The following is a 21,361-nucleotide window of genomic DNA, read 5'->3' as shown; positions in this document are numbered from 1 at the left end:
TCTTGGATCAGATCGGGAGAACTTTGAGAGATCAAGATGAGCTGACATCAACTGATGAACTCTGCCTCGACAGATAAACTAAGATATGGACATTAGCATGTAGAAAGTCAATGATGTCACACACACACACACACCATTCAACTTATTGTCAGAGTCTGTGTTATCTTTTGTTTTATTTTATTAAGTGTGAGCCAGTGTACCCTCCCTTGGCAGTAGCCAATACATAAGAAACAACAACACAGCCAGAACGAGAAGAGAAGACAAAAAAAAGCAATCCATGGGACAGAACATTGCGGTTCACAATCATTGTTGAGTGGGGGACCACATAGGTCTCACAAATACACTAACACTCCCAGGCAATGCATGTTATAAACAGCTGGTAATATATATATATTAAAATAGCAACTTACCATCTGTATCACCATCCTGAATAGTTTCAATTTCATTGCTTTCATTGGCAAAGTACTGTAACCAAGCATGTTTCATGAGAAGCTTTAGATTATCATCTGTCACTAATATGTCAAGGTTATTCTTATCACGGCTGAATATACGAATTGCAGACAAACACTGGATATAACAGTTGGAAGAAGCTTTTGTTTTCAATTTATTAATAAGAGATTCAATCATTTTCTGAAAGAAGACAACATAAGATATAATTAGTAATGAATTGACAAATTAATTTGAATATCTGAAAATGACTAAAGTTTGTTGAAAGCTAGAGAAATTAACAAAATTCAATATAAAAACATAATTTTGGAAAATTTATAGTTCTTTTACAGCCTGACTTACTGTTAGAAATTTTGATTGATTAGGTTTGATTGTTTTGTTTTTATAGTGTATCAACCATTTTTGGGTTATTTAATGCTAAATCCAACAAAAAAGAAGGTTGTATATTTCAAGTTCCTTATATCTTCAAATATTTATTCATTGTGTTTAGTTTAAAATTTTTAAACATACTGATGCATGTTCAGTGAGGGCGCATTACAAACAGCAAGTCAGCAATGGGAAAGATTGACCACCCAGAATTTAATTTCTCCAATTGAAAAAATTAAAATTAGGGGGCACATGCTGAGCAGGAAGGCAACAGATTCTATAGAAGTTATGTATACTTGAATTAAGACAATAGTAAGTCAATTTTTATCAATATAAATTAACAGCTAATGAATTTCAAGAGTTCTTGTATTATGATCCATTTAAAGAAAGACGAGCATCATTCATCATCATATTCGGTTTAACATCCATTTTACATGTTGGCATATATTGAAAATTAACTTACAAATTAATCTATCTTGGGTCAGGTCTTTGTTTCTCTTTAAAATTCATCCTATCACTTCCTCTCATGTTTTCCTTGGCCTCTCCTATGAACTGAACCTGCTACATCAACTGCTCAACCTCGTCCTTTCTTTCAATGTGCTAATAAAATCAAAATCACCTGTTCTGCCCAGCTTTCTATATTGTCCAGATTTAATCTTCCTCTGAGGTCATTAGATCCTAGCCTGTCTTTAAGACTTTCATTACACATCCATAAGTTTCTATCAGTTTCAGAGACAGCTGAAGCTTTGAGCACAGATGGTAAGTTGCTGTGTTTGGTTGTGCCACGCTCAAAGCACAGTCTCAGATTTTTAAGTAGATAATTTATTGTTTTGTATTCAATTCGAGGGAACTGTTCTGATTGCAAGTATGCTATAGAGAAACCTGAAACAATGAAAGTTTACTTCTTTTTTTACCTTAAATCAAACTTGGGATTAATGAAATATCACACCTTTATAAACAAAAGCATCAGAAAAGGGGACCTTGTCAATCAAATTTCTCTCCACCTCTGCCATACATCCAGGTTGTTTGGTGCCAAAAAGTCGAAAGTTAAATAATCTGCAGCTGACAGTTATGACAGCAACAAAGATCCATGGATAAAATACCATGATTAACTTTGCATTTTTTGTCTCTTTTTGTAGAACTCTTTTTTCTCTCTTTTTGGCATCAAAACAAATAAACACAGTCGTTGAAAACCGGTCATACAGAGAAGATGTGTTTTCTGCTCAGCAATGAAAATGAGAGTTTTGTGATTTTCAAAATGCAGTGATAAAAATAAATGCTATTTGTATATTATTTTTTTTAATAAGTGTTCAATTTCCAGTTGCTATAGTCAATTTTCCAAAAGTTGAAATAATTCTCTGCAGAAAATTAATGACTAATCTTAATGCAACTGATTATTATCTGTAGCAGACCATATGCTTTTGAGAATCTAAAGACATGGGCTCAAGACAATGGCCAAGCGCTGCACTAAACAAAGGATATGACTATCATACTCCATGATAAGATTCCACCCAGTGACTTTACAAACTAAATATCATTTTTAACCTCTCATAACAAAACATTGTTGCAGGTTTTAAAAATCGTAATTGTAATTTTATTTAAAGAAAAATCCAACTTTTTATAGCAGTGACCACGATCACATGAAACAATGGTCAGTCATTGTTGAAATCAAGCATCAAATTTAGATGAAAACAATGAATGGCGATCATGGTTTGTGCAGCGAATGTACACAAACAAGTTCACATATGCAAGTTGATATCAGATTACAATTAGATAGGGTGACTAATATTCCAGCACTGCCCGGATGCAATAATATTTTCTGTCAAATTTGCAATTTTGTCTCTGCATATTAAAAATCCTTATTTCAATTAAGATGCTGGCTTTCATTTGCTGCCATACAAGACAATGCTAAGGTAAATGCGCATTAACCTTAAAATTAAACAAATCAAAAACCCAACAAAACTCTGTTATAGATAAAGCCAGTGAGACACATTTAAAATCTCCGTACTTCATAAAATTCACCAAAACTACACTTGATATCCCTCTCCCTTCATACACATGCATACACGTGTGGTAAGAATTGTGGTGCTCTTTAGAATAGCAAACAACAATTTTTTTGTGATTCTTTTTAATAACGAGAATTTACTGCCGCCTGTACCAAGAGATAATCATATCATCTTCTCCAAAAGAATATGATGACCAAGGTCTTAAACATCTCCCACTAAGGATGGAAGCCAATGATGTGTCAACACAACCACAGCAAAATCACAAAACCATTCCCTATTGAAAAGATGATATTGTTGAAAAAAAAGTAAGATAATTATAAAGGAAAACATAAAAAGGAAAATCCGTTGAAAAAAAATGCATATAAAATGAACCTTCATTTTTGCTAATACTCATTTTTCTTTCCTAGGTGTATCTACCTAGCGTTGCCAGGGAGATTTTACTGTTACTTTAATTTCATCTATTGATGTTTTCTCTTCATATTTTGTAAGAAAATATTTACACTTTTGGAAAGATGATTCAATGAAGAAATTTATGATAAAAAAAGAAAAAAGAAGAATTAATTTTGCAGTGATAGGACAGCTTAAAAAATTTGTATTATTTGGAATTTTCAAACTTCTGTTCTCATCTAAATTGTTATTTTTAGAATGTTTTGGTTGATGTAAACGCTAACTTTCTTTAGGTGTATCTTGTCAAATTCAGAAATTTTATGTCAAACTCAAAATTTTTTTATGTCAAACTCAAGAATCTGCATAGAATTTCACATGTAACCTTTTATTTAATAGCATTTTTAGTAGCATGCTCTTGTTTCATCAGAGATGACCGGATAGATAGTAATTTGCAATTGTATTTTGAGTGTCGCCCACACTGAGGACTGAACCTGCAATCTCCAGAAGATTGTAACTTACAACTGAATTTTACCAATTAGTCCTTGCAAATCATTGTGAAAACAACACTCAAGGTGAGAGCAGTAGTATCAAATAATCCAAACTATGAATCCTCATACAAAAAATTAAAGACATAACAGCTTACAAAATATTTAAATTTAAATCTCATAAATAGTTTCAAGATAAAGATGGATGGATGGACATAATTTGATACCCGGGTAACACTGGGAAAATTATTATACAAGGCGATTTTTTTTTTTCCAAGAAAATTGCAAAAATTTATGAGCAAATATTTTCTGTCTTAATTTGGAACCAAATAAAAATGATCAAACTAAATAGATTTAGATCTTTTCCAAAAATATGTTTTTATAATTTTTTAAAAATGTTTCTTATATACTTACTTTTCTGAATTCCTCAGTCATATCAGGAAAGGAAAACACTGAAGCATTCTGGAAGAGTAAAAAAAACAAAAAACTTATTGTTGATTGAAAAGTCAGTCAGATTTAGTTGCGTTATAATGAACCTTACTAATACTTGCAGTCTTCAATGCTTGTAAAACATTCTTAAAAATCTACAGGGATTCCTTTGTATATGTTAACCAAAACAATAAAATATAGCAAGGAAAAATCTATCGAGATATATATATATTTATATAAAATGGGTTAAGAAATTCCAACGAGAGAAAGATGTATATTTAAATAGGGGTGTTCCAACACCTCGCTCGCCCCTCAGTCAGTGGAGGAGAAATCCCTCATGACTGAGATAACTATCATCCCTTCTCCCATACCTATACCCCAAGTGGCCCCTTCCCTCTGGAGACCGAGATCTTCCCCACACTAAGGGCCGCTCTTGGGTCTGGCCATACCCACATGGGGAGACAAATAAATAGAAACATTAAAAAATCCCCTATATATATTTATAAATACACCTCTTTATCTAAACAAACATAATATTAAGAATACCCGAACAGTCTAAGACTGAAACGAAAAATCACAATACTAAAATCTAAGAATCCAAAAAATAAATATCAAAATTGAATGAAAACACCCCTACCCTTATTTCAGAGGAGCTGGTCCCCCCCCCCCTCACACATACACATTAGTAACGACGTTGGATCACAGTTACCTTCCTAGGGAAGCAAACAACTTTATAATACTATAAAATAGTACACACATTCTTAAAAGAAAACACACACACACACACACACACACACACACACACCTTACCCTATGCACCCAGTTGACCAAGTACCAATGGGCCCCTCACCTCCACCCAAGTAAGAGTAAAAAAAATGAAAAAAAAAAATGAGAAAAAACAATAAATAAAAACACAAGCAGAGAGAGAGAGAGAGAGAGAGAGAGAGAGAGAGAGAGAGAGAGAGAGAGAGAGAAACATAAGACAGCAGTGACCACAGCCCAATAAAACAGTAATAAAAATTGAACAGAAAAGTAGAATCATTTACATGTGTTTCCACCTCTCGGAAACATTTCAAATGAACTACGAAAATGTTCTTTTACATCTTTAACACATCGTGAATATATTCCAAGCATTTTAAATAATTTCTGAAGAGGACGCTTCACAGAACGTCTGAAACGCATTAAAAACGATTTCAATGATTTAAAAACATTATTACAATGATCTAAACATAATTTTCAATGAAAAACCAAGACACAGAATAATAAAATAATGTTAAAAAATACACATTGTTGGTGACTACCCCCTTATTTAAATATATATATATATATATATATATATATATATATATATATATATATATATATATATATATATATAAAGCAAAGTTGACATTATGCATATTGCAAGATCACAATTAAATGGTTGATCTAAGAACCAAACAAACTGTAGATTTGGAATCAGCACCTTCAAGCCCTTGTCCTTATCAATGTCAGAAATTCTTTATTAATCTCCTTTTAAAGCTTTATTAATAAATTAAAAGTATGTAAAAAAATAACATTAGAAACAAATGTCCCCACATTTTTAGTTTTCTTGTTTAATGTTTTCTATTATGAGTTGATCAAACACCATACTTATAATAATTGTTTATACTTTTCATGTCAAAACATCATACATCTTTGTTTACTTTGAAAATAAAATTTAAAAAAAAATGGATTAAAAAATATAAATATTCACTAATATTTTTGTTTCTTTATGTAAACGATATGAGCCATGTCCATAAATGTGGTCCCCACTCTCTCCGGTTGGGTCATACACATGGGCAAGATGATGTGCACTAACCCTAAGTTCCAGTGGCTACACTTAACTTCATCTAGTGATGGACTCTTCAAAATGTAACCAGACACTCACTAGTTGTTGGAATTTACCTCTCTGAGTGCACCAAACATGCATGACCCTAAGTGTGTGGTAATGCCTTCAACACACTGGCTGGCTGGCTGGCTGGCTGTTGTCAGACATTGTGGTTGAGTTTTTTTCCTTGTAGATGCTTTGGCGTTGACTGATAGGCCACGTTGCAGCTTTGGCATCCGGTTAAATCTAGAACAACCGAGCTACTCTCAAATCAACAGGCAATAATTAATGAAAACTCTTTCTTATATACAAAAATGATTTGCACAAAACAATTCAATATACAGTTTGTGCAAAGAAAAGTTACACAATACAGGGCCTCTCTGTATTTAAATAAACAGATTATTTTTTGGATGCAGGATTTTTAACTGGAATCAAATTCTTTCAAATAGCATTCTTGCACTTGAGAATTTCAAAGCTAATTCTTTTAGTTCAAGGAGTGGAGACCTGAACTCTAGCTAGCAGGAGGGAAAAAGATGCATCAGGGCAGAGGCCTGCACCCTGGCTAGCTAAAGAGAAAAAGATACTGATTTGTCAGCACCTGTTTTTATTTATGAAAAACATTAATTCTGCCTCCATCTCTCTGAGATTAGCACTTCTTCCTCTTACCTCTCTTCCTCTCTCTCTTTTGAAATCTCATTTCTTTTCTTTCTTTTCTCAAGAATTTAATTATCAAACTATTTGGGAGGTCTTCCATTTGATATGTGTTTGCCATTCTCTTTCTGGCAAAAACAAAAATAAGACTTGTTATCAGTCTTTAAATCCTTTGCTTAATATAAAACACGTGGTTGTTTGACGAGATTTGGTTCACAACTCTCATCTTCATTTTTCATCAAAAAATCCATTTCGCTGATATCTCCACAAAAGAAAACATTTTCTCATTTTCTAGGCAATCTGGGATTTTTTTGACAAAGTGTTATACTTCCATGACCACACTTGATTCACCTAGTTTGCACAACAAGGAAACCTAATATCGCACTAACACTAGAATATAATGCCATTATTGTTCATAGCTTCAATATAAGAAAATGGCAATGAATTCAATAATTATGCATGCACTCGACTCGAGGTCAGCTTGAAAAAGATGGAAGTTCTCCACCAACCAGCTCCCCGGGTAGAGTACCGCCCTCCCCACATCACCATTGGTGAGACTAAGCTGAAGACCGTTCACCAGTTTACCTACCTGGGGTGTACCATCACATCAAATGCCAAACTCGACAGGGAAATAGACAACAGACTGGCCAAAGCAAATAGCGCTTTTGGCAGATAGAGTCTGGAAAAACAGACACTTAAAAAATTGCACAAAAATCAGTGTATACAGAGCCATAGTACTTTCCTGTACGGCTCCGAGTCCTGGACAATTTACCGCGACCAATTACGACTCCTTGAGCATTTTCATCAGCGCTGTCTCCACACCATTCTCAGCATCCACTGGAGTGACTATGTCACCAATGTTGAGGTCATCGAGTAGGAGAAAGATTCGGGAAGCCTCAGCAGCCACACCTGACATGACTTTTGACTGCAGCCGCTGTGGCCGAACCTGCTTGTCCTGCATCGGACTCGTCAGCCACAAGCGTGCCTGCAGTTAACGTGAAAACCCCCTTCATAGAATCTTTGTTTGCAAAGTACTGCCAAGAGGATTTTTTTTTTTTTTACATAGACGTCACCACTTATCAAGGCCGATAGGCCACTCAAGGATAAGGGTTAAAGAGTGTAGAATAGTCAAAAGGACAATATAGTAATCTATAGTAATGGAAGTTCGGTAAATTTGTTAACTTAAGTGGAACGGCTCATCAGAAACTTGTTCACGTTGGACTTGAAGACAACCATATTATAGAAAGCTGGAAAGCAGGAAAACGGAAGACGATTCCACAGGCGTGCAGTTCTAAGGAAGAAGCTTTGATCATGGAATCTATGTTTAGGTTTAGGTACAGATAAAGAGTGGGGAAAATTATTGATAATGTTTTCAGCTAGTCTAGTGTTTCTTGTGAAAGTTTGGCGAGGGGGGACCATAGATTGAAGCTCAGTCGAACACTTTCCATCAAAATAACGATAAAGCAGAGACAAACTCGCAACATCTCTTCTGTGAGACAGAGGTTGCAGCGAAGAGAAAAGGACATCTCCCACCAGGCCCATGTATGCAACTGAGGGAATAACAAAATTATGTTCAGTTCGCTATCAAATTAAGGCTCTTAATGCCATTACAACTATTTGTGCACTTTCTTTTCCACAAATCTTAAGAATATGAACAAATATTTAATATTTGCTTTTTCATTTTTCACCAACCATGGTTTAAGGACAGATTTTGAGGTCCCTGCAGTCATCTTGGGTTCTGTCAATGGCTGCACCTCATGTATGGTATAGGCACTCATTGGCATCCCTGCTCCGCTTCAGTACATCTATTATCAGTGGTTTGTGGTTACCCGATTTCTTCTTACGCCTCCCCAGTACCTTCCTTACTGCAATCACCAATATTATCACGATTGCAAGAGTACTAACTACCAACCGGCTATTCTGTTAACAATGTCAGTACCCCCACTGAAACTTACAGTGTCAGCTTGACTTAATTAGGACTTCAGTTTCTCAAAACTAATTTTTTTTAACCTAACATTAGGAAATTCTTTCACTGTGGGCTCCCACAGGCCTATCCAGCTACTCACTACCCCCCCCCCATCTCCAAAACTTTTCACATCCCATCATGTAAAAGAAAAGGCCATCTACATATTCATTTTTCTCATATCCCTCTTTCCCAATTTGACCAATCTATTTCCTTCTGGTCAGAATTCTCAATAACCATGGCAACCAGCTGAATACCTCAGCCATCCATTAATCAGAGGTTCCTGCCTCGCTTCTGCCACAATATCCAAAACAACTCATCAATTTTGACAAACTATCATCTCATTGGCCATACAGCTTGAATGACTCAAATGACTCCAGGCATACCACACACATTTTTCGGTGCATTTTTATGATAGGGTACAGCAAACTAAGTATTATGGTATCCATTTGATATGCAGGGTTAGTAGGGATTAGTCACCACAATACCATATTTAATCTAGAAGTTTCTTTAGAACTACTAGGTCAATCTAACTGAAGTTTTGTACGGACATGTAAGGAATTAATAGGGATTATACTTAATGCAAAAATGAGCACAAATTTAACTATATTCAAGCATCAGTTTCGTACAACACACTCATTCTAGGTCAATGGATTATAACTTTTGACTGCTTTTAATGGGAAAAAGTCAAGTAAAACATAACTGTTCGTTTAGTGTTCATTTGCTAAAATTTCGAAGTAAAGAATTCTTTCATGAGTTTTTTTTTATCTTTGTTAGAAATCTGCAGTTAAAAGCTTCATAGATGAAATAACGAATGAATAATAATTGGTTGGCTTCTGGAAGTAAATGCTTGGCGTACGCCTACCACTAAGGTCAGAGTTGTTGTATTTTATATTTGACCGATCACAACACTGTTTACATGATAGATATACTTTCCCCACATCTGCAATCACTGACACTATGATGGAGTGTTCTAAAATTTATAGACATATTTGTCAGTCATCTCCCGTCTCAATTGGTGCAACCAAATCAGGCTGTTTGAAAATATTGGCTTCTTGAGATGAAATGCACCCAACATTGATGATTTTTGTTTTTCTACTTCCTTTTGTAAAACTTATTATGTTCTGCAAAACCAAAAACAAAAACCCATCATCTCCCCCACTTCCTGACTGGTTTTCTAACTTAAAATATACCAAACATTAATATTTTAACTCTTTTCTCTCTCCCATTGCAAAACTCATTCATGTTTTGCAGGACAGGGAATAAAAACGATAAAATCCACTATAAAACAACCAAACCAAACACTACAAAATAATGATTGAAGATACGAAGAGCTGGAAGAATAAAAATCTTCTACAAAATAACTAGATGCAACACGAATAGTATTTCCAAAATAACTGGATTTGGCATTAAATAACCCGAAAAGGATTGATATGCTGTAAAAAAACAAACCAAACCAAACGTGTCTCAAACCTACATATCTTCCATTGCAGAAAACCATTCAATATATTAGAGTCAATCTGAAAATTAACAACGTGCTGTATGAGTTCCAGGTGAAAGACGGATAAACAAAATGTGTTATTGAAAATTATGTTTTTTATCATGTGCTTTTATTGACACCTTTTGTTTTGTTGTTCAGCTATCAGCACTGAGAAATGAATAATCAATACTAATCAATGAATAAAAAGAACATCAGCACATATACCAACCTCCCTACTCCTCTAATCTAGCTCCATGTGATTATTTTCCAAGTAAGATTTATGGAAGATAAAAGGACTTGAAAGTGCTTGTACTCATTAATTTAATTGATTCAAAGATCAATGTTTAAAACCTTTTAAACTAGAGAAAATTTGGGCCAATGTATCTAACAGACGATTTTAAAAATATTTGTATGGATTAATTTCATCACAAAAAGTTAATCCGATAAAAATTGGATTTTTTTAAATATAAATCAGGACAGATTAACCCGTTCTCCTAATTTTTTTGTTTTTGCAATGTAAAAATAAAAGCCTTTTTTTTTTTTTTTAAAAACTACTTACATTTTATATTAATTGATATTATGAAGAAATGTTATTAAAACGTATTTTTAACTTTATGAACCTTTGAAATATATTTTACTAGCATGGTTACTCGATGTTGCCTGGAAGAATGAATAACAAAGAAGAGTTAAAAAGTGTGTATAAAATCTTTCTTTTAAAATTATAGTTTTATCTATTCCTCTTCCTTATCTCTTCTCTTCCGCTTTCTCCTCTATCCTCTCCTACTCTTCTCTACCATCTCTCCACTCTCTTGCTTACTCTGGCAACTGGAAAAAGAATCGTTGATGAATTACTGCATAATAACATTTTAAAAATTGCTCTAAATCTTCATCTGCTTCTTAATTTTGTTCCTAATGATCCCCAAAAGAATATATATTTTTTTTTTGTCACTCGACAAAAAGGAGGGTGGACCTGTAAATTCACCCTTGCCTGTTCGTCTGTCTGCACTTTTCTCAACTACACTTTGGAATTTTTTTTAATTTTGCACAAACATTTAAACATGATATGAGTAAAAAAGTAACAGAATGGATTTTCCGGGAAAGCTCCAGTTGCCCCACTAAGGGTGTCTTTCGGGTTAAAACGGCTAAAATTGACACTTTCATGCTTATTAAAAAAAAAAAATTGATGCCTTGGATTTTTTATAAAACTTTCTGAAAAGTTGTAACTAACTGATTTCTATATAATTTTGTTTGTCTATACTTTGTGATACTTCTTGGGTGTGATCCAGGGGCTCTTTTAGGGCTAATAAAAGCACTCCATTTTTGGCACTATTTTACCATATTTGTCCAAAATTTTCTGTCTATTTAGCAGTTTTGCATGGTGCTAAACTCAAATTTAAATATGTTAAGGCCTTGGAGACTTTGGGGGCTGATGGACTTAGTAATTTCTTTTTTTGCATGGCGCAGAACTCAAATTTACATATATTAACACCTAAAACTGCACCGTTCGTTCATTTTCATCAGGATTTGATGTCCTCTGGAGACTTTTAGGGCTAAATGGGGAGGGGGGGGAATACTGAACTTAATCAATTTTTTTATGCCTCATTTACTGTGCACTCACGAGGGACCATGCACGCTTCACTTGTTTTTTTGGGGTTTTTTTTTTTAAATGTGCCTATATTTTATCAGAGGCAATAGTGAAAAAATGAAAAAATTGTTTAAAAATAGGTGTGTCTGGTGCAGTTTTTAACTTTTAGACATACAAACAACATTCCTTTATATAGACAAATATATGCTCCCTCCAGTTGCATAATTTTGCTAGGGTGGTAGATCTACTCTTAGGCGAATTTTTAGAATTATATGACATTTATATACAAATTATTTAAAAATTATACACTGATACACTATATATATTTAGAGATTTATGTTTTGAAATATGATGTCAATCATAAATCTATGATGTCATATCAAAGGTACAATTATTTCTGTTAAGATACCGTTTCAAGATCTATGAGAAAATCTAAATAACATCTTCCGGCAGTTTACGATAAGCAGCTGGAAATGTTTTTTTCCTCCCCACATTTGCAATCACTGACACTATGGCAGTTTACTGGAAGATGCTGACACAATCTTGGATCAGGTTTTGGATCAATACCAAATAATTTAATCTCTAAATATGGTTCTGAAGAAGAGCTTTACTTTGAAATATTGCTCATTAAAAAAAAAAAAAAACTGAAGAGAAATCAACACGATTTCCATGTATATCTTTAAACAGCGAATTAATGTATCGTGAACCTCAACTAAAATATTCTGATTTTAGTAAGAAATTCTTTAAAGATGGTTCCTCTCATTTCTGTTTGAGATTGTCTATCCATTTGTCTGATAATTGCATTTGAAATAACATTTTGGAAAAGCGCAAATTGAATGAACGCATCAGCTTCCAGATTTATTCAAGCATCTCTTCCTGTTAGTAGGTTTGTCAGCATTTTCACAAAACGCAAAGACAGAACGGACTTATCTTTAGAAATACCCGGTTTTGTTTGTAGAACAAACAAGTCTGCAGACGAAACAGACATTTCAATGCTGCTTGAAATACTTTTATTGAATATCAAGATGTTATTGTGTTGGTTTCAGTAATTTTTTTTTTTCTTTATATAAACCACTATTCAAGTTTAGGTGACTCACAAAGCCCCCTTTTTAGTACATTTAACAAAAAAAAAACAAAAAAAAAAAACGCATACTTAATTTTTTGTTTTAATGTCGATAGTCACATCTACATTGGGCTGCTACAACAAATTAAAATGGTACAAACCAATTTGTCACACAATAGATTGTGAATAGAATGTAAATTGCAAAATGCGTTAGATGCATCTTGATTCTTCAACTAAATAGAAAATATCCACTTGCATTTGAACAAATACCATTCATTTTTTGTTGTTAGAATTTCAATCAGTATTCAAATGAAAACAAACTTAAAAGGATTTATTTGTACACTTCTGACCAAAAACAATTAAGCCACATTTAAAAATAAAGTTTTTTTTTAAATTCATATTCACCCCAAACAAGATAACCTGTTACTGTAATTGGCGTGTCAATGTTAAGATTCCAACTCAGATGACAACAAAAATCAATAACATATTAGGAATCAGCATGTTCCTGCGGGTGTTTTAAAATGACTCAAAAGTTAGAAACATAGCTATTGTGAATTACGGGCCAGAAGTATAGGGGGAAATCAAAGTGGGGAATTCTGCAGCGAGATGGTTGTTCACATTGTATTTAAATTTTTGCATGTTAATATAGCTAAGGAAGCAGAAAACAGGGAGGGAATTCCAAAGTCTAGCAGTTCAAGAAAAGAAACTTTCAGAGTAGAAGGCTCTCCTGCATCAGATGACCTTTACAGTGAGGGCATGCGATTTTGTTGCTTGTGTTAATTGTGAGATTTTACATTAAGGAAATCATCAGTGGTACGAGGTCGTTAGAACACATTAAATACTTGTAAAACAAGCACAGGAATGTAACACTGAGGTGATGAGACGGCTTGGAACTTGGTTGACAGTGTGGGACCTACTATATTGGAGACTTTTTCGGACCTTATCCAAGTGTGGCAACAATATTCCATGCAAGGGCGATTGAGGGAGCCCATCTTTGCAACAGTCTGGCAATGTATTTGTTTCAATTCATGATACCTGTGAATGTTGAGATGTTTGAACAATAAATTATTATTGTTATAAAGCTCTAATACAAATAACCACAAAATTGGTATTTTCTTGATCAGCGTTGTCCCAGATGAATAATATGTAAAATTTAAAAAAACTATTCATTCTTTGACCTTAAACTGGCACAGAATTTGCCAGGGATGGGTAGTTTTCCAGCTAGATTATATACTAACTAAAGGGGAATAGCACTGATTTTTTTTAATCAAGAAATTAATTCCTGTATGGTTAGCGTCTGTGTGTGTGTATATCCACATAAAGGAATGGGCTGGGTGAAAAAGAAAGAGAAGTTGGGGAGAGGGAAAGGGAATCAAGGGAAGGGTTAAGAAGAGAGAAAGATAAAGAAGAGATAGAAGTTTTAATATGTTATACTTTTGCTTTAGGTAATGCTAGGTATCTCTGCTAGTATTTTAAAAATGTATGCACTCTACCAGTAGATCATGCACTTTGGTAGCTTTTTTTAAATTGATCACTAGAGTAGAATGTAAAGAAAGAAAGATCATGTTTAAAAAGTTATTTCTCTTATGAATAAGTGGCTGGTGTGTCAGCACAGTGTACTCATGGTTACGGCTTGGAAACTTTACGTTGATATTTTGATCATCTAAGTTGTTTCTGAATTATGTTTCACATTATATATATATCTATATATATATATATATTAATTTATAAAATATATATGGCGATTAAGCTACATTGAATATTCGGCATTTCATCCACTCTATGACTCCTCAGCCTGAGGAGTCCTAGAGTGGATGAAACGCCGAATATTCAGTGTAGCTTAATCGCCATATATATTTTATAAATTAATAACTAGCTCTACCTAGGTATTGAGCACTTTTGAAGTAAATACTTAAAGTTTACGCATAAATCTGTACTTTCGTATATTAATTTTATCTGAGTAAATTAAGTAGTTTATATATATATATATATATATATATATATATAAGGGTAAAACGTGTGTGTGTTTGTATGTCTTGCAGAAATTTCCACACATGTGACAGATCCTCACTAGATCGGTTCCCTTTTCAAGCTCGATCCTTCGGATGACAAATATTGAAAAATTGGCCAAAAACATTCATTTCTTCACCCTCAACTGGGCAGTTTTGTACAAAATTCTTAGACGATAAGATTAAAAATTTTGGAAGCTTTGTACATCTAAACATTTTATGAATAGAGATTAGGATATTATTGTAAGAATTAGTTTAATAACAATTTGATTCAATTAATTACCCAATGATAGCATAAAAGAAAAAATAATTTTTTGAAAAAAAAAAAAAAAAAAAAAAAACATTTAAGAAAAAAAAAATAAATAAGAAACCAAAAAATGTAACAAAATAAAAAGACTCCCTGTCAATGCTGAGTAGGTAGTTACTATATATAGGGTCTACCATAAGTAATTACCAGGACTAGGGCAACAGCATATTCTTTTCATTGTTTTGACTCTCAAGTGTGTATCCATTGATATCTTATATGCTTTTATATAGAGTGGTGTGGTTCTCAGTTGATTAACTGTGTCGGATATATACTCGAGAGTCAAAACAATGAAAAGAATATTTTGTTGCCATAGGCCTAGTAATTATATCTTTTCTTTTGTAACTTTCTTGGTACTTAAGAATTTATTCTATTTCATGTGTTATTCAAAAAAAAAGAAATCATGTTTATACTATTGCTGAACTTAAGGAACAAAACCGAGCTGCCATTGTTCAAGTGTAAAAGTGTAGCACAGTCTCTTAAAAATTAGCAAAGTGCATAGAGCTCCATGGAGAGCACGTGCTTTTATGTTTTAATAATCATCAAGCTTTATCTTGCAGAACACTTAACTATTTGTTAGTTTCTATATTGCACTTGGATATTTCTGCCATTTATTATCTTTATTTTTTTTTCTAAATATAATGAAATCAATTTTCTCCTACATAAAAAAGCATTATAGCAATACAAACACAGATTCAATATAGTCACACTATTTGCCAATATCTACTGTATGTTTTCTGAATATTATCAGTTGATTTTATTCAATATAAATTCTTATGATAGTTCCAGCGAGTCATTCTCCCAAACAAGTCATGTTTACAGGTGGTAGCAGAATAATTACTCAGTCATTATTATGTCCTCTCCCTCTCTCAGTTTACACCATCACAACATATTTCATAAGGTTCAATTATTACACGTGTTCATGCTCATTTCATTTTATCATTTAGTTTTATTAACAGTCAGCTAATACTGATTCAGTATTTAAATAATGAACCCCAACCCCCTCGCCCTATTTTTTTTTCATCAATTTCATTGGCTGCTCAGATTGATTCCAGAGTAAGAGATTGAATTTTCAAACAGTTTCAGAATACATTTTGTGAAATTCGAGATGGCATCAGTCCTTATTCACTTCAATAAAAAACATAGAAAACTTTAATTAAATAACTATATGCATTAATTTTGTACATGACACATTCTCATTTTGTGGGGATGGAATTTAAGTCAGATTTTAAAAGTAAAATGACTTTCTTCTTGACTGACAGACTACTAACTAACAACGTACACTGTTTGATTATATTTTTTTTGTTTTGTTTTTTCACTGGTGATTTTGATTGTTGACTAAACGGTTAACGTATTAACTTTGTAAATTCCACGTTCTGATACTTTTTTTGGGAACTTTTTTTGATTATTTTTTTAATTAAAGTTTTCTTTTCTTATATTCTTCGTGTCAAATAAAGAACATTAACTATTTATTCATATTTAAACACTAAATTCTGTCAGCCGTTCTGTCAGCACATTCCATAAATACTTTTCACATTCCAGAATAGAGCAGAATATACCAATTATGAATAGCATGGTGACTTCTAGTATCATTTTTCTATATGTAACTTGTTATAAATTTATACTTTTTTCAGAAGGCAAACTAAACTTTGGTGCTTTTCCAAAAATCAATGAAATTGTAAAAAAACCATCTCCATACAAGCACCAAAAAAAGTTCCCGTTCCTCGAGTTTAGCCTCTACAAAAAAAAAAAAAAAAAAAAAAAAAGATTTCACTATTTTGCCAAAATGCCGATTACATGTAAATTGTTAAGGTAAGCTTCACAAATCACTTTTTTTTGGGGGGGGGGGTCATACTTTTTTGTAAAGTGGTTTTCATTATTGCAAATAATATTAGAATGGGATCTTATGCTATTGGAATGTTGAACCCATTTCACTAAGTAATTCAGGTGATTGATAAAGGATTTATTCATATTAGTCCCTTTCTTAAAACTATAGAGTGTGGAGCCTAGTCACACAAAACAAAGAAACCTATTTTCTTGACAAATCCTATTTTAATCACATAAATTACTTACAGCAAAAGAGATTTTTTTCGGATCTTAATTTTTTTCAGAATTAATATCCAATTACAAACAAATTGGTTTCTAAGGATTATTTTGTAGTTTACGAATATATAAGAATATTTTATAACCTTTTCTTACAAGTTTCTTACATCCTCACCAAATATCAGATTCTACTTTGGTCGATTAAATGTGATCAGCCTTAAAAAATATTCACAAACGAATTTTTAAAATTAATTTAAATATTTTTATTTTTATTATTATTTTTTTTTACATAGACGTCACCACTTATCAAGGCCGATAGGCCACTCAAGGATAAGAGTTAAAGAGTGTAGAGTAGTCAAAAGGACAATATAGTAATCGATAGTAATGGAAGTTCGGTAAATTTGTTAACTTAAGTGGAACGGCTCATCAGAAACTTGTTCACGTTGGACTTGAAGACAACCATATTATAGAAAGCTGGAAAGCAGGAAAACGGAAGACGATTCCACAGGCGTGCAGTTCTAAGAAAGAAGCTTTGATCATGGAATCTATGTTTAGGTTTAGGTACAGATAAAGAGTGGGGAAAATTATTGATAATGTTTTCAGCTAGTCTAGTGTTTCTTGTGAAAGTTTGGCGAGGGGGGACCATAGATTAAAGCTCAGTTGAACACTTTCCATGAAAATAACGATAAAGCAGAGACAAACTCGCAACGTCTCTTCTGTGAGACAGAGGTTGCAGTGAAGAGAAAAGGACATCTCCCACCAGGCCACGAAGTCTATTTTGAACCCTATCAAGGTAGGACAAGTCTTTTCTAGCAGCTCCTTCCCATATGTGGCAACAGTACTCCATCCTTGGACGTATCTGGCTCTTATATAGATAGAGAATTGCATCAGCAGTGAGATATCTACTGGATCGATAGAAGGATCCGACCATTTTTCCAGCGGCCTTGGCAACAGATTTGATGTACGAGTTCCATTTAAGATCAGGAGTAAAGGTCAAGCCCAGAAGCCTGTCAAAACTTGAGGCCTCCCCAAGACGAGAGCCATTCATTTTAATTGATGCCAGATGGAGATCAGAACGTTGATGATGTAAAGATAGCTTGGTTTTAGATGCATTAAAAGTAACCAGCCACTCCTTTCCCCATTGTACAACGTGATCAAGATCAGACGAGAGAGAATCAGAGAGAACTTGGTCGTTTACTGTCTTAGATGTGCTACCATAGATGGTAGTGTCATCAGCAAAAATGTCTACGAATGATGTAAGGATGTGATTTGGAAGATCATTAATTTAGATCAGGAAAAGAGTTGGGCCCAGGATCGACCCCTGAGGGACTCCAGCATTTATACTGTGAGCTTCTGATTTTTGCCCATCAACTACTACTCTTATGAACCTATCAGAGAGAAATGATTTAATAATTGAGAAGACATTTCCAGCAATACCATAGCTGGAGATTTTGTGAAGTAAACCTTTATGCCATACCCTATCAAAGGCCTTTGATATGTCAATAGCAATTGCCCTAGAAAGGTTTCCTCCATCGAGAGATTCGCTAATCCTATGAGATATAACTGTAAGCACATCTGCTGTAGATCTAGCAGAACGGAAACCATATTGTGTGTCACTAAGAAGGTTATTTTTGCTGAGATGGTTGATTACTTCTCTATTTAACACAGATTCCAGTAACTTACTCATGACGCACAGGAGACTTATTGGCCTGTACTGAGAGGGGGATGAATGATCACCTGAATTCTTAAATACAGGGCATACTGATGAGATTTTCCAGGGTGATGAGAAGCAATTCTCCTTAAGACAACGTTTAAACAGTTTTGTAAGTATGGGTGCTAGTACTGGTTGAATTTTTTTGAGTACTATAATTGGAATATCGTCAGGGCCGGTTGCTTTACTGGAATCAAGGTTTTTGATTAGCTTGGCAACATCACATACAGATATTTGTATATCACATAGTGTCTTTTCTGATACAGGAGGAAATATTGGGGGTTGGCGGCCTTGGCTGCAAAGGGTAGAATTGGCTGCAAAGTTCTTGGCAAAGAGTTTGGCTTTGTCTGATGCTGACGAGATTAACTCAGGTCCATTGATGATAGTTGGGATGGAGCACATGCTTCTGTTCAAGATTCTGTTTGCAATTTGCCAAAACTGGTGGGAACCAAGCCGCTGCTCAGCTACTTTGGACTTGACGGACTGAGCATACAACTCTCTTGCGTTCTTTATTACTTTCTTACAATGGTTGCTAGCAGTCCTTAAAGCGGCTTTAGTTTCCATACATCTATTACGTTGGAAGCAGTGGAAAAAGTGATTTCTGTGCGTAATAGCAGCAGCACATTATAGAAGGAGAATCACTTTTTGAGATGCATTTAACGCAAAATGAATACCAACTTCCTGATCAGACAGTGGTACACTCATTTCTTAATTTTGTTTGATTTAAAACAATACTTATTTAACAAATCCCGTTTTACTTATGGTGAAACAGCGTTTTTTTTTGTTTTTTTTTGCTTTTTATTTTCAGAATTAATATATTCTATTAAATTAAATTGTTTTACATTTCTCCACAGGTTCTGCTACAAGAAAGTTTTTGAGGTTTTTAACTTTTAAATTCAGATGAAAATATCTCAGCTCAAACAATAATTTCTTGAAATAAGCACCATCAGAATCAACACACTTTTGCCAACGCAAAACAAGTGCATTTATACCAGTAATGTAAAAATCTTGCGTTCTGGTGTCGCTGAAGGCGTTTTTGATATTTCTTGGATTTTTGAAGCATTTATCATGCAGAAAGTTGTCAAGACGCTTAAAAAAGTGGTAGTCGATAGGTGAGAGGTCTGGAGAGTATGGCGGATGAGGAAAAGTTTCATAGCCCAATTTGTTCAACTTCTGCAGTATCGGTTTTGCAACATGCAGCTGTGCATTGTTGTGGAGAAGAATTTGGTGTTTTCTGTTGACTAATGCTGAGTGTTGTTGTCGAAGTTTCTGATGCATTTCATCCATTTTTTGACAGTACTTCGCCATGATGGTTTTGCCTGCATTCAAAAAAACTAATGGATGAGATCGGTCGCAGACCACCAAACAATCAGCATGACCTTCTTTTGGTGCCACTCTGGCTTCAGAAAGTGTTGTGGAGCCTTGTTGGTGTCTAATCACTGAGCTAAGCATTACCAGTTGTCATAAAGAACCCACTTTTCACCGCAAGTCACAACCTGGTCAGGAAACAGGTTGTTCTTGTGTAAAAGACGGGAAGATGGCACTTCATAATGACATTTCTTTTGGTTGTCATTCAATTCATGAGCCACCCATTTATCAAGTTCTTTTGTCTTTTCAATCCCTCTCAAGGAGTTGGAAATCGTACTATACATTATATCCAATTCAGAAGCAAATTCTTGAACAGTTGTGTATGGATTGGCTTCGACCAAGGTTCTTAATTGATCGTTGTCAACATCTGATGACCGACCACTATGTTCATCACCTTAAAGACTCTTACTGCCACCACAAAATTTCTTAAACCACCATTGTGCTGTGTGTTCAGTAGTGGTTCCTGGACCAAACACTTCATTGATATTGCAAGCTGTTTCAGCAGCTTTTCGGCCTTGAACTAAAATAAGAAAATTGCGTGAATTTGCTTTCTTTCTGTCTTGTATTCAACATTTTGAAAAAAGACATAATTGTTTTAAAACGATTGTAATTTAAACGATTAGATAGAGCTAAAAACACTCTTTAACATGATATACAAAGTAAAGGTATATGTAACAAAGTAAGGGTGTGGGTAGGTTGATGCCCCCCCCCCACGTTAGGAAGAAAGGCAAAACCACTTGGTATCAAGTTGTTTATTTAAGAAACCTGAGAACTCTGTGTGTTAAAGGTTAACAAAAACTGTATTTACTAACTGTTTATTTGAGTTCGATCAGATCTTTGAAGCGAGCCATTGTGTTATTTTTGTAAATGATAATTTAGATTATGGACTGAGAATTGAATTTCTAAACAAAAAAGAAATAATATCCGCGTCATGTTCAGAGGGCGATATAATTGTTTATATATATATATCAACAAGTCAGATGGACAAAAAGGGAGAATGTGCAGGCATTTCTTGGAGAAGAGATGCGCAGAGAGGAACACAGTCAAAGCAGAGTTGGCTCTTGACTTGACACATTTCTTCAGATACCCAGAGACCGACACTCCACAAGGTGCAGGAAGGTCAGGCGCAGAATTTTCCGGTAGTTGTAGCAAATACAAGTCTGAAGACGGTTAACATTAAATCAGGAACTAAGTTGGGCAGAGCTTCAGTGTTAA

At 34.1% G+C, this 21,361-nt stretch overlaps 1 protein-coding gene across 1 annotated transcript in view; it reads right to left on the bottom strand.

Moving 5' to 3' along the window:
* Positions 1 to 21,361, bottom strand: part of LOC145293001 (chaperone Ric-8A-like) — a 75,144-nt gene that overhangs the window by 40,326 nt on the left and 13,457 nt on the right. Inside the window, exons 2-3 of the mRNA XM_080139256.1 lie at positions 4,106 to 4,153; positions 411 to 630 (exon numbers count right to left, since the gene is read on the bottom strand). Coding sequence (XP_079995382.1) covers positions 411 to 630; positions 4,106 to 4,153 — 268 coding nt within the window. The remainder of the gene's footprint in view (positions 1 to 410; positions 631 to 4,105; positions 4,154 to 21,361) is intronic.

This window comes from Euprymna scolopes, chromosome 14 (genome assembly GCF_053919585.1).
Source record: "Euprymna scolopes isolate OS-2025 chromosome 14, ASM5391958v1, whole genome shotgun sequence".
Lineage (NCBI taxonomy): Eukaryota > Metazoa > Mollusca > Cephalopoda > Sepiida > Sepiolidae > Euprymna > Euprymna scolopes.
This window is presented reverse-complemented; position numbering and strand designations above follow the sequence as displayed.